We start from the raw sequence: 15,509 nt of genomic DNA, 5'->3' as shown, positions 1-15,509 counted from the left end.
AGCATGATGCTGCCACCACCATGCTTCACTGTAGGGATGGTATTGGCCTGGTGATGAGCGATGCCTGGTTTCCTCCAAACGTGATGCCTGGCATTCACACCAAAGAATTCAATCTTTGTCTCATCAGACCAGAGAATTTTCTTTCTCATGGTCCGAGAGTCCTTCAGGTGCCTTTTGCTACGGAGTGGCTTCCGTCTGGCCACTCTATCATACAGGCCTGATTGGTGGATTGCTACAGAGATGGTTGTCCTTCTGGAAGGTTCTCCTCTCTCCACAGAGGACCTCTGGAGCACTGACAGAGGTGGACCATCAGGTTCTTGGTCACCTCCCTGACTAAGGCCCTTCTCCCCCCGATTGCTCAGTTTTGATGGCCGGCCAGCTTTAGGAAGAGTCCTGGTGGTTTCGAACTTCTTCCACTTATGGATGATGGAGGCCACTGTGCTCATTGGGACCTTCAAAGCAGCAGAAATTTTTCCGTAACCCTCCCCAGATTTGTGCCTCAAGACAATCCTGTCTCGGAGGTCTACAGACAATTTCCTTTGACTTCATGCTTGGTTTGTGCTCTGACATGAACTGTCAACTGTGGGACCTTCTATAGACAGGTGTGTGCCTTTCCAAATCATGTCCAATCAACTGAATTTACCACAGGTGGACTCCAATTAAGCTGCAGAAACATCTCAAGGATGATCAGGGAAACAGGATGCACCTGAGCTCATTTTGAGCTTCATGGCAAAGGCTGTGAATACTTATGTACATGTGCTTTCTCATTTTTTTTTTATTTTTAATAAATTTGCAAAAACATCAAGTAAACTTTTTTCACATTGTCATTATGGGGTGTTGTGTGTAGAATTCTGAGGAAAAAAATGAATTTAATCCATTTTGGAATAAGGCTGTAACATAACAAAATGTAGAAAAAGTGATGCGCTGTGAATACTTTCCAGATGCACTGTATATAGTGCCTTTCTCTTCATAAAAACTGAAAACTTGCGAGTGCATATGTATTCATCCTCGTTGCTATGAAACCCCTAAATAAGATGTGCTGTAAGTAATTAAAGTCACATAATTAGTTGATAAAGGTCCATTTGTGTGCAATCAACGTGTCACATCACATGATATCTGTTTAAATACACCTGTACTGAAAGGCCTCTGATTCTGCAACACCCCTAAGCAAGCAACAAAAAGAACAAGGAGCACTCCAAACAGATCAGAGACAAAGTTGTGAAGTATAGATGATTATTAAAAATATCCCACACTTTAAACGTCCCAAGGAGCACCATTAAATTCATTTTAACAAAATAGAATGAATATGGCACAACTACAAACCTGACAAGAGAAAGCCATCCAGCAAAATGCACAAACCGGGCAAGGAGGGCATTTATCAGAGATGCAACAGACACATCAAGGATAACATTGAAGGAGCCAAGATGCTTGTGTTATGAATACAAGTCTGCTTCCAAACCAAAATTATCCCCCCAAAATATTTCTACCTTTAATGAACACTCAGTATTGTCATTACAACATTTCCAAACAAAAACTTACTGTAGTTATAGCAAGGGTTCCGCTGTGACTTTGCTTTCTTCTTATTCAAATTGTATTAGAAGCATTAGACTACTAATCTTCATATCTTCCAGTTTTAACTTCCAAGTGACATGGCAAAGTGCCTATATTCATTTTAGCAGTGTGCACTCAAAACAATAAATGACACCAATCATCAAAATGATCCTAAGCCAATATGTTAGCGCTAGTGTATTATAATATTTTGCTTTCATCTATGCCAAAAATTTCAGTGGAGCATGAGACTGGGTTCAAATAACATCACAGTTACTTCCTGTGTGGGATTCACACAGTTTTCTCATGTCTATACAGGGTCTCTTTTGGCTTATCCACTTACATCCCAAAGATGTGCAGGTCATGTTAAATGGCATCTTTAAATTCACTCGCTATGAATGAATGAAGGTGACTGTATGAATGTCCCAAAGATGGACTTTTGCCCCATCTACAATAGGCCTGGTTCCCGACTTGTGCCAAGAACTGCCAGGCATCAGTTCCCTACAATGCTGAATTGGAGTAAGAGTAAGATAATGATCAGATATACTAAAGAGGGGAAATTTAAAAATGTTATACGTGTTGTAATATGTTTGAATGTTGATTTTGCAACTGCCTATGAACAGTATAACTCAATAACAAATTACTCAGTCCAGTTAAGGTTTAGAAGCATAGTGATTGCTCCAGTAGATTTTGCAATACAAAGATAATGACTGAGTTTGGGTGTTTTTTTGGCACCTTTATTGCCCAATACACCACAATTAGGAATGGAAAAGTATGAACATTTCAACAAGATTATTCCATTTCATTCCACATAGTAAAACATGAGGACCAATCTTTTACTGTTTAAAATTATAGCATTATATAGACTTAATGATGTATTGGACATATCATGTATTTTTTTTTTTTTTTGTTTTTTTTTTTAGAATGATGCTGCTCTGCTAATATCAGACAAGTTTGCAGATTTTGCACGTTCCCAGATACAGGACGACCAAACTCATCCATTTCCCTATTATGGAGTATCACCGTCCTTTGACAGCACAGGGACCACACACATATCAATCATTGACAAGGATGGAAACAGTGTATCAGTGACAAGCACCATCAACAGTATGTAAGTGCTGGGATTTGTCTTAGTGCGCACAGGAGTTTGATTATTCTGTTGTTCCTGGCCTAATGAACACCTGAAGAGTTAGTAATAGGAAGAATAAGCCAACTTATGGTAGTTGCAGAAGTAAAAACATTAGACTGAATACTTTGTGGCAGCAATGATATATAAGTGGTACAGTTTTCTAGTCAGTCATCTTCTAACCAGCTTAGTCCTTTAACAGGGTCACGGGGGTCTAATGGAGCTTATCCCAGGTTGCATAGAGTGCAGGGCAGGAACAAACCCTGGATAGGGTGCCAGTCCATTGCAGGACAAACACAAACACACACCCCAAATACACAATTGTTAGAATATCATCAATATGTTTTTGTTTCATTTACTTTAATTGGTATTGATTATAAACAATCTTATAATAAGGATAAGAGAACTAAAAGGAAAGGGAGAAAAAGAGGAGCAGAAGAAAACAAAGAACAAGAGCTTCTTTAAGTCCTTAAAGTTAGGTGTTTACGAAGGGTTGAAAGTGCATGGCAATCTATGTTGACAGTTTTATATGAATCAGTGCACCAAGGATTATTTTGGCACAACAGTCTGTAACTCTGTTTACCTACCAGGCATTTCTGTCTCATTAAAATTTTAAAGGTGTGTCTTTTCTTGAAAGCGGACTGCTTTCAGTATTTGTATAGCAATTGCACAGGCCTAGCTGTAGCACTGCCGTGTAACAGTTTTAATCCACAGGACTGGTTCAGGAAAGAGCTGAAAACAGCCACTACATATGTCTTTTTAATAAGAGAATGTTTTGTTTTAATGTTAGTCTTGGAACTCTGCTAATTCCCTTTTTTTTTTTTTTTTTTTGCAGTTTTGGTGCCATGATGTACTCTAGAAGGACAGGCATTATCCTAAATAATCAATTATCAGACTTCTGTGGAAGAGCAACTCATGTTTCTCCAGGTAGGAAAATTAGATTTTATACATACATATGCATGCTGATACATACATACATATCCTTTACATATATATAAAATTTGATATATAAACATTAAAAAGCTAAAATAATGGGTTTAGGAGGGCATTTTAAAAATTAGGTTAATTTGTGACTTTAAATTGGCCCAGTGCAAATGACTGAGGATGTGTGCGTTGAACTTGCCCTGGGCTGTCAGATGTTATTGAGATAAATGTATTTATGTGAACGGAGGACTGAAATTCTTAAGAGGGTTCTACAGTAAATTACTTAAATATGCATATTCATATCTTAGGCAATTGGATTCTGTTGGTAATTAATCAGATTAATCCATACTGATGTTTTAAGAAGGAATGTTGAAATGTTTTCATTAGGCTTTAAATTCTGGCTTTTGTATCCTTTCACCCATTTGTCCTCATATCACCAGACATTTCTCTAAAATGTTTGGTAGTTCAGTTACTATACGTTTTCACACAAGCCTGCTCAGTAACCTGTAGAGGCATCACCTAAGCAAACCTTTAAGAGTTAATTTTTGCAGTGTCTGCTCCTGTACACAATCACTGCTTCTTGATATCCCTTTTTATACTGGATCCTCAATAAATAAGGCAGCATGATCCAAGTCTATACAAATCAACAAATGTCACAGCTTTTTTTTTTTTTTTTTTTTTAAAAACATGTTTTATCCTCTTAAATGTGACCTTGTGCAAACCCCCTCAATCCCAAACCTGGCAAATCTTTTCATTTTAAGTGATTTAAGTTACTTTATAATAGAATCAATCTAATAGATTCTAATAGAAGCACTTTTAATATTTTATATATTACAGATTGTCAGATTTGCCCTAGTATATCCTTGTAACCCTAATCCTGCCCTGGCATTAATCCTGTTCCCAAAAAATTTCAATACATAGAAATAATTTCCAGAAATACAATGAATATAAAACTTGTAGCACTTTCTTTTGTAATATCTCTTGCATTATCTCTTCATTATAATATTAAGTAATATTTTTTTCTTTTTGTTGCTTTATGCTATATTCTTATAAAATTTAAAAGCAACATGTGAAGGTACTCTTTGCAAAAGGTGCTAAATAATTCTTGCTGTAGCCTAGTGGTTATAATAATATCATCACTGCCTTACAGCTCTAGAAACGTGTACTTGAATTTTGTGCCATTTACTGTGCCCACTATAGAAAGGTATCAAATAAAATAAGGTTGTGTCTGATTGGTTGATATCAATTTTATTCAAATTTTCCTTTCTAGGAGAGCAGCCTCCTTCTTCAATGACACCAGCTATTCTTGTTTCAAGCAGTAACAGACCTATACTAGTAATTGGTGGTTCTGGAGGGAGTATGATAACAGGAGCAACAGCTCTGGTATGTGATTGACTCATGGATGCATTCTTTTAAATTGAATCCGCAATGGTAGTACTGGGGCTGAAGCCAATTATAATTAACCAATGCATAATTGCCGTATATACTCGCAGATAAGTTCTCCCGCGGATAGGTCAGGACTTGATTTTACCGTATAATTTCTGGTATTTTATAATGTCGATTGTATAAGTCAAATGCAGAAAACTCGCGACATTGATCCAAGAGATTACGATATGCTAATGCCCACCTGAAAGAGTAACCACGGAGCACACAGCCCTTTTATTCTATGTGGGTATAGAAATGTGCTGTGTCAACGTGTGCTCCTAACCTCTCTCTCACTATTGTGCCTATGTGACTGCATGGTAATACCAGAACTATTCCGAAGCAACGTTTGCACTGATTTGTGTTTTTTGCATCTCACACCCTCATACTCCTTTATCGTAAAAGCATCCCTTATCTACGATGGAGCATTTGATCAGAAAAAAATATGAAGCTGGTTTTAAAATTAAAAGTTGTTGAAGTAGCATAAGAAATTGGAAACTATGCTGCTGCAACAAAATTCGATGCATCTGAGAAACTGATGAGAGATTGGAGGAGGCAAGAAGATGTAAAAAAGAAAAAAAAAAGAAAATTTAAGTGTTGCATTTTTGAATGGGCGTATAAGTCGGGGTCTGATTTAATGGTCAATTTTTTGGGTTTCAAGATCCAAACATATCCAATTTCTACATTTTTTGGAAGAAGAAAATAAGGAAACCTACTTATATCCTTCTACAATCTTTTTTAATTGCATGATTATCAGATAACGTAAGAATCAACACAGCAAAGAATTAGACTTGTATTAGGAAACACACCATACTTATTTTTAAGAAACAAAACATTATAACTTAATGATATCCACAAAGATGATAGAAAATATGATAATATCATCGTAAAGACTGGATGCAGGAAAGATGAGAGAAAACCTATAACACAGGACAGACTGGCTGCTGTATGTTAATTAAAGGGTTTACAAGGTTTCCCGTTTAGTGTTGCACTTTTGGAAATTTAAAAATCACAGTCAGCTCACTATTGCTGAATAGTGAGACAGGGCAAAACTGTTAGTTAGAAACTCAAGTTTCTTTGCCTTCTAATTAGTGAAAAGCTTTTAAAATACAGAAGAGTATCTGAAACAGCTTATCAGCTTGTTGCACAGACCCAATCAAACATAAGAAATTAGATATTTAGCTAGCAGTTTACTAGCTACTTAGGTTTCTAATCTATCTTGGCACAAGCAAATTGGTCTTATGATAAGTTTTTAACAATTATATCTTTTTCCTTGTGGTTTTATATTTCAATGATCTGGGTTCAAGTGGAGAACTTAATGATAAAGTGCAATCACCGTCTTTCCCAGCTAGTCCTTTGTGACAGTGGTGTAGTGTTGCATTTCTCACTTCACTGTCAGAGTATTGCTTGCATTCCCTGTAGCTTCATAGGTAAAGGCATAACTCTTTCTGACATGAGAATTTCAACCCGAAATTCCCTTCTTGAAGTAGCACTGCCCTCAGTTTTCTCAAATTGGGGTTAGTCACTGACACAGCACATAAGATTGGTCTCTCCAGGTTGTTTAAAGGGACATTAGAATGTTTATCTGCACATAGAATGGGTTAGCTTCCTGGATTTGCCTAAAAAAACAACCCAAGGCTAACAAGTCCAAAAGCACAATTCAGTAATCAGAATCCGCAGAAGCAAGAAAATCAACAAAATCAGAATTACTCACACAAGAATATTTCCAGAAATACAAACAATCTGCTACCTGAGCTTCCTCTTCCCTTAAATCGCCAGAGGGAAGAATAAGGAGTGATGACATTAGGGTGGCCGTACCTTCTTGGGCATCACCCACAAAGTAAATGGAATGGAGGCACTCTTAAAGTTACATGACAAAATTAAAAAAATAATAGAAATAACAAAGGTGAAAAATAATTTTTAAAATGACAGTAAAACATTAAATACACTTACATTCAGACTGTTCCATAACAGTGCAGTGCCAATAAATAATCTTGATGATCACATTTTACGAGACACATGATCAAAAAATCTGTGATCAGTCTTTGTATTTATGAAATGCAACAGCAGCAACATGAGAAGCAATTAGTTCTAAAAGATTCCTTGATTAATAAACAACACATACACACAATGAGCCAAATTTAAAGATTATAGCAGATAAGAAACAATGGTGACAGAATGTTTTCTAGGAAATTGAACTGAAATTTTAAGCATGCAAATGCCATTTTCTTGGAACCTGAATAACATCACTCTTATGAAATGCAATGAAACAAAGCAGGAAGTATTCCTTGGTTTCAACATTGTGCTAGTTCAGACTGACTGTAGATCAGTGGATAGTTCTTAAGTTGCTCATTTTATAAGAAAAACTGATGTTCTTGAGATGCATCTAATTATTTCTAATTGGTTGATGGAAAGTATTGAAATGTAAAAGCTCTACTGTATAGAAGATTTAAATATTTTATGCGTTCAAAGTTTTAAAATTCTTATTTCTTTAGTTTAAACCATAGAAACCTAAATAGAAAAAGGAAATGTCCTTTCCACTGTCTGTGTGTCTAGCGATGGTCCCCTTTCATGTAAAAAAGCAAAAACTGTTTGCTACTTATATCTGAGATAGCAGAGAATTTTAAATGCAAAAATAAATCACAGTCTTGAGACAATCGTCAATTTACACATTTGTAGTGACAAGCTGCAATCCTTTGCTATGTGAAATAGTATGATATCATGAGGGCAGTGACAAGCAAAATAATAGAGACATTCAAAACTGAATTTTTAAAAAATTAAAATGTGAGAAAACTCCAAAATAGCACCAAAATATATTAAACGTTCTGGTGACCTCCCAGTAGTGAAAATTAGACTTACATTTAACTATGGGTGTTTGCAAACTAATTAGTATTTTGATATGTTTAATCACATGATTACTGTCTATTATAGACCATTCTGACAAAAGAAAATGCTTTAGCATCAATAATTTATTTTCCTTGTCCCTCCTATCTGACTAAGGATGAAAATAAACTTCTCACTAAACAGGTCATTAACATTTTCTTATTTAAGACTATTCCTAAATTTCCTATTATTTGAAATATTAAAAAATTCTAGCTTCACTGTGATTAAGAACTACCTTTCCACATACCCCATTAATTATAAAATTACCTTTTATAATTTACTTATTTGCAAAAGGATTTTTTTTCGTATTAATAGCCAACATTCCATTGATTGCAGTTCAATTAAGCACTGCTAGATTTTACTAGATTTTAGAGAAAACTTCCCGAGACTTCAGAAAATCCTATAAAGATGATGGAACGTTCGAGTGTTGCTAGCCAGAGGGCACATATAAGACATAGCTGGAGGGTCTGTCTTCTCATGAACTTAATGTTTTCACTTTTGTCCCAATTTTCATTTTATTATTATTATCTTTTTTTTCTTTCAGGCTATGGTCAATTATTTATGGTTAGGACAGGATTTAAAAGAAGCAATAAAGGCTCAAGTGGTGCATGTGAATTCAAAAAATGAAGTTCAGTTTGAAAAGGACTTTGACCCGGTATGGCATAATTCTTACCCAGTTGATATCCATGGTGTGTGCATTATTATGCTCCGTCATCTGCTCTTTTTCCTTCTTTCAGAAAAGAATCTTTTTGTTTGCAATAATAAAGCAGCTTGTCCCTTTTATTATAAAGACTGTTATTTTACAGTTTATTGGATGATGACAAAAGACTATTTTTTCATTACCTTTGAGAATCCTAAACCTGCAGTTATTAAACAAAGCTTGTCGTGTTGGTGGTTCCCCATCACACTTCCCACTGACAAGCTCAAAGCACTGTACACATCTACAAGTTTAATATTCTTAAAATAAAACAGAACATCCGCATAGTATGACATGTATGTATTGTTATGGGTTTCCACAATTTATCATTATAAAAGGCAGGAAAAAAAATTCACCAAGGATGCATACCATCAAGGTAGTACAGGGAAGAATGGCACTGCTAGCAATTATCTTGCCCTTTAAAGTTGAGAACCTTGTGTGCATTAATTTTGATAAGGGCAACATGCAAGAAGGCCAGGGAAGCAGAGGGGAGAAAGAGGGGAAAGAGGGGGGCAATTTAGGGGGTTTGTTCTTACGAGATAACGTAGGGTAGACAAGCCAGCAGGGATGTCTGACTGAGCAAAAGACCAGTACAGGTGAGGGCATGAGAAAATGGGACAATGGTTCCAATTTGAAAGTAAAGACTGGCACGGAGGCCAGAAGTTTCCCTTTAGCTCATCAACAGGCAGCACATGATGCCCTTTTAAGTAAGGCAGCACAAAGGATTCCTGAAAGACAAAGATGAGGGAGCTTAAATAAACAGTAACACCGGTTTTAAATTATACAGTTGGCAGCTTGGCGTGGAGTTGGAAAATGTTTTAGTAGAGTTTATATAACTATATGACTGATTTTGCCACTAATTGGTACTATTGGAATAATGTAGTGTATGAGAGTGACAGCATACTTACAAACATCATAATCCTACCATCTGCCATAGTTTTTGGTGTTATTAAGCTATATTTGCCTTGATGTATTCTTGGTATATAGTAAATATGTTTTAGTTTCCCATTTTATGTCCTTTCTTTTTCAGTAAGCAACAGATCCATTCATAATGTTGTTCACTTTTCACTTAAGTGCTGTATACTGTGTAACTAGAAACTGTTTATGTATGATTGGTAGTGTGTGTCTGTACTGGCATCCCATCAAGTGAGATCATTTTGACACAGAACAGGATAAGCAAGTGTAGAAAATGGATGGATATTATGTGTTAACAATGTAAAATAAGCAGTTAGCTAAAATATAACTGCAAATGCACTTATAAATGTTCTTTCAGAAGGAAATTAATTTTCATATGTGTTTACAGTATTCTTACACACCCAGAAAATATAATCTTGGTGGGTTGGTAGGTTTTGTTATATAAATATGTATACTGCATAAATCCAGGTTTACTAATACAACTTAACTAGCAGCTGCTCTCCTATGTCAGGAGTGAACAGTTTATAAATAATTAATAAACCTTAAACTGTTTTTATTCTCTAATTGTTTTTCAGGTGTTAAAACAAGAACTGATTTCCATTGGTCACAATGTTACAAAGAATCCATATTTTTTTAACGTGGTGAATGCAATATCAAGCAATGGAAAATGTTTCAGGGCAGTGTCAGATCAGCGAAAGGATGGACAACCTGCTGGATATTAACCTCAGAGTTCTTGAGATCAAAAAGACCATATAACTGAGGCACTTAGGGGCCAAGAACACTGGGAATGGATAGTTTTAGGAATGTACTGTAAAGGAACAGCACATTTGACACAGATGAATACTTACTTTTTAAAATGTTTAAAACATATGTGAACTCTTTTTGGGCATTACTTTCTTGCATGCAGACCACCATCTGTGGTCTGCATTGTGATTGAACGGAATGTCAGCATCACTGAAAACCATCCGCACAATGACACTCAAGATTGGAGATTCCATACAACCTTTGGGAGCTTTTTTTTTTAGCTCACTATGCTACCTTCTTTTTTTTTTTCTTTACCAATGGCAGTTGACATGTGCACTGCCTCATACTATTTTCAAAGAAGGGCTGTTAATAAAACACAGGAATTTGGAAAGAAAGCAATGAAGTTTTAACCAAAGCTAAGCACATTTCACCTTATACACAATGGCAGAGCCTTGCCTCCAAGGTCTGGATTTTTTTAATGTGTGTCACCATTGCCTTTTTTATTGCTTTGTGTTTGCTAATTGAGCTTATAAGGAACTTTATAAACAAAAAAAGTATGAAAATAATGGACAAAATGGAAAAAAAACAAACTTCTAGCTCTCCTGTTACATCATTTTTTGTGTTACGTTAAAAAAAAAAAAATGTTTTCCATGCTTTTCAGTTTATGAAAGGAAATAGGTAAGGAATTACCAACCTGCAGTAAAATGGTGCTAGGCATAGAGATATTAAACCATAAGTTCAGTATTTTTCACGTCAAAGTTATTTCGTCACAATCATGGTATACATTAATTTGCCATATTAAATTTATGAAATTGTGTTCTAAAGCACTCTTATAAATTAAAACAAATAAGCATCCTGTTCTTACACTTTAAAATAGAAGTCAAAGGGCAAGGGTCCAAACATGAAAACAAGTTGATGCAGTAAAGGTTTTGATTTAAGAAAATATGCTTTTTACATTTCTGATAACAAAAGAAAACATGAAATAAAAGGTCTGCCACCAAATCTGGGAATTAGTTTTCTTTAAGTAAGAATACATTTCCTTTTCACTTGTCTGCTCATACCCTCCATTGTTGATAGAATTATGACAACCCGGCAAGACCCCAACACCAACATATATTTTGCTTATAACACTGCTTTTGCCTCTGCAGTTCAGTTTTTTCAATAGTTATGTTCTTCCATGGTTTGTAATAACCAGGACAGATGCATGCTTACATCATACGATTATTATTTCCTAAGCAGTGCTTACTTTTTACCCCCCCATTACATTCTGTGTTGATACTTTGCATAATCCACAGAGAGAGAGAAGGAGAACCTAAGAGTTTCATTGGACTTTTTTACAAATAACAACTATAAATACATGGAGAGAACATGCAAAACTCTTGCACACCCTGGCACTATGAGGCAGGAATGAGAACTCTGCACTAGTACCTGCAAAAAGTGTCATAAAAGGTGCTCTGTGAACAGCAGCAGTGGCAGCACTGAGGGCTGGGGAGGGGGGGGGGGGGGGGGCAAAGACATATACAGAAGACACAGCAGTATTATTAGTCATACAACACATGACAGATTGCTAGTACAGTTTGCATGTTTAGTAGAAAAATGGCAACTGATATTGTGCTCCTGATGCATAGCAGGAAAAGGGAGCCGAAAGAAGGAGTGGCATATAGGTTGCGTGAGTTAGTGGAGTGAGGCAGGAGCATGTGTCGCTGTATGGTAGAAGCTGAAATATTGAAGTAATAGAGTGAAAAAATACAAGTGGTCATAACTGTGCCCTTTTCAGTACTTATTGCCTAGTTTTCTAAAAAAAAACATAGCAGTTCATATCAGGGCAACAAAATTCAGTGTCAATAATAGACAAGGTATTTTTGAAACGTACAAAAAATACTTCACTTTGAAACACAATTTTATGTGGCAAATTATTATATACCATGATTATGAAGAAATAACTTCAAGTTGAAAAAAACAAACTTATCCTATAATGATAACAGGATAGGATGATATGTTAGAGAGTGTGACAGCACTCTGACAGAAGTTTTCCATTGGCATGCTCAGGAGTTAAAATAACACATGTAGAAGAGAACTGATATTCCTGTTTTTGATTATTTGGTATATTGTTTGGATTCACCACCTAAGAGAGAGATTTTGAAGTCACAAAAATATGTTCTCCACTGCAGTGATAAGAAAGGCCAGAACCAATGTATAGTATGTGAATTCTATATAAGCAGTAATATCACTATATGAAACCCATCAACAAAGATTTATTATGCATTAAAAAATACTATTTTTGGTAAACAGTTTACTAAGCCGTGGACATTATAAATGCATCTGTGGCAAACAGTATTAGAAAACAGTATTGAATTTAAAATTGTGAAAATAATGCAATCCGTTTACCATTAAAATATTCAGATCACATGTAGCAAGCCACAATACCAAAACAGACGTAGTACAAAAGCAAACCAAGTTATGCGTTTTCTTCTGTTTTGGGTCTTTTTTAGTAGATTTTAATTTCCTGAATGAAGGGAACACATTTTTAACCATGCTATTTGCTTTTAAATAAACAAGCTAAAAACCCTTGGCATACTTTTCCCCATAAAAAGTGATTTTTATAATTCATTTACTATACCATACTCTGCTGAATGTGGAGAAAAATGAATTTGCAGGGTTTATTTATTAATCATAAAGGAGCAGAACAATATAGTCCGGAGGCTATAATATTCTTTAAATGTTAATTCGGTAACTCCACATGCAGTCTCTTCCAAATAGGGAAATGTAACAAGATAGAGGAAAGCTGTAGAATAATAGGTCAAGGTCGCTGGCTCTAGGATGCCTTTCAGGGGAATAATGTGCAAGTCAGGCACCATTAAAGATATTTGAATATTTTGTGTAAATAATCATCCATCTTTCTTATACAGAGTAGACTGGAAAAAGAAGATTCAATTTTTCAGTCAAACAGTATTTTATATGGCACCCCACACACAGCATCTTTACTAAACATAGTAGAATACAATTATAGGCAACAAGAAAACACATTGCAATATAAGGTAATTAATGTACTGTACAATATACAGTAAATCATAACACTATAACAAGTGTGCAAATGCACAGGTGTGAGATTAAACCCACAATCCTCTGATCTCTTATGAAGAACTAGACTCTAGCATCACTTGACCGTTCCTTAACATGTTGTCTTCAAGAAAGTGTTTCTAGTAAGCCTTGACAGATGTCATTAAATTCTGGACTACTGAGAAATGGTGACTGCTCACTAAACCTAGTAAGGCTGGGTTCTTCTAACCCTACAATGTGCATAATGCTTTTTTACTTTTATATTGCACATGTTTGTTATGGAAGTGTATCGCTACTATGCAAAATGTTTTTTTTCTGTGGTGGGTTTATTTTCTTCTAATATATTCTACATTATTGGATAAAACACATAAATAAATAAATGCCTAGCATTCTGCCAAGGCATAATTTGTTATCATTTGTTTTTTATTAAGTGATTTTTTTTATTATTTTAGAATAATTGAAACAGCTAACAAATTGAAATGGTTACACTGCTTAAAAGTGCATCAGTTCCATTAAATCTTAGGTTAACTTATTTTCTTCATCCCCTTTACTGCTGCATAATTGAAAACTCATACAAAGATGTATATTAGAAGAAAGGCAAATAAGTCACCTATTAATTAAAACAAATCAAGCATATCTGAAATTTCAGTAGTTCTGCTCTAGTTAGACTCTACCAAACTGGACAAAGGATTTCCATCCCTGGCCCAGACAGAGTGTTGTCAAATGTAATTACAAATCTCAGCCGAGATTTATGTTTAGCAGACACTTTTATCTAAGTGGACTTACAAGCTCAGTATTCATTACAGTATATAATGAAAATTTGTAAAAGAAGATTTTAAAATTAATCACATTATTGCAGTGCATTCAAAGAAATGTCTGAGCAACAACTAAAGTAAGAAGCACTATTTATTTTAGGAGCAAAGTTTGGAAAACATTTAATGTGAAATTATAAGATAAGCTTAAATTTAATTATTTCAGTCACATCATGTAAAAATGATGACTTGACAGGAAACACATTGATGCCTGGAAGACAAAGAGGGAGGAATAGGTTTATGGACAGACAGATATTACTGAAGATGCTGTATTGCAACTCCCAATGAAAGACAAAATGTCTAATGAGCTATTTTAGTCAAGAGTCACAAAGCCTAAACTCATATAAACGTTTACTATTTTGTATTCAAAATGGAACCGGGTACTAATTAATTAATACTATTTCCAACATTCCTAACTTTATCTGGGGTGCACTCATTGAAATATAGTAATGTCTGGAGAAGAAGACACTATGTTCAGCATCACTACGTTGTTTAGTTTCAGTCAGGGATATTTATGAAAATCATATATTTTTTTAAACAGTCTTTCTTCAAAAGAAAAGTATTTTAATCATTGGAGAAACCTATTGACCCTATTGTCAATAGCTGTCTCCATCCTACATGAACTGAAAGTTGAAATTTTGACTCAATCAAAATACTTTCCATATATGTATATACACTATATCTGTACACCATGGTTCAGGGTAGCCATAAAAATGGAAAGTACTGTAACTGTTATATACATTTCCTTATTCTGATTGTTATCTACAAATATGTTTGGGAATTTCTCAGGTAATTAAGAGTGGGGTTCGAGGTTTTGCCTAATTAGGGCACCAGAGAGTGGTGACATGCAAAGAACAGTGAAATTCCTACTAATCATGTAACACGAGTTACAACTATAGCTATATAAACCTTTAAACCTATCAATCAATATCATTTTATTTTTTATATAGAAACATTGCTATTTTGCTAAATAGGTCTTATGAGACTTTATTCTTTTAAAGTTAGTTGTGCTAGTTGATCACCAACAGTAAAGTTTGTTGTAATATGTCACAAACTAAACTGCTGTCCATGTACCACCTGCTGTCACCACAACCACTTCAGCTTTCATCAGTCAGTAAAACAGAAAGAAATTGGTGAAAAAACACCATTTGTGAGAAAACCACAATATCGTAGACTATCCAAAGGTTTACTTATTAACCTATAAATAGTAGCAGTATATTTTTACTTCAACATCAACATAAAATTGTATACCAATAAACTACTTAATACCATACTTATAAAATGACCAATATACCTCACTTCTCCATACTATAAAAATGGTAAATGAATAATGCTTGGCTTCAATTACATTGATGCAGTGAACAGAACCCATCAACAC

General features: G+C 35.0%; 1 protein-coding gene across 1 annotated transcript in view; it reads left to right on the top strand.

Moving 5' to 3' along the window:
• Window positions 1-13,734, top strand: part of LOC114669222 (glutathione hydrolase 5 proenzyme-like) — a 62,589-nt gene extending 48,855 nt beyond the window's left edge. Inside the window, exons 8-12 of the mRNA XM_028825417.2 lie at window positions 2,472-2,659; window positions 3,510-3,601; window positions 4,869-4,981; window positions 8,448-8,558; window positions 10,091-13,734. Of these exons, the coding sequence (XP_028681250.1) occupies window positions 2,472-2,659; window positions 3,510-3,601; window positions 4,869-4,981; window positions 8,448-8,558; window positions 10,091-10,237 (651 nt within the window). The 3' untranslated portion in view covers window positions 10,238-13,734. The remainder of the gene's footprint in view (window positions 1-2,471; window positions 2,660-3,509; window positions 3,602-4,868; window positions 4,982-8,447; window positions 8,559-10,090) is intronic.
• The last annotated feature ends 1,775 nt before the right edge of the window (window positions 13,735-15,509 follow it).

The sequence above is a fragment of the Erpetoichthys calabaricus genome, chromosome 18 (assembly GCF_900747795.2).
Source record: "Erpetoichthys calabaricus chromosome 18, fErpCal1.3, whole genome shotgun sequence".
Classification (NCBI taxonomy): Eukaryota; Metazoa; Chordata; class Cladistia; order Polypteriformes; family Polypteridae; genus Erpetoichthys; species Erpetoichthys calabaricus.
This window is presented reverse-complemented; position numbering and strand designations above follow the sequence as displayed.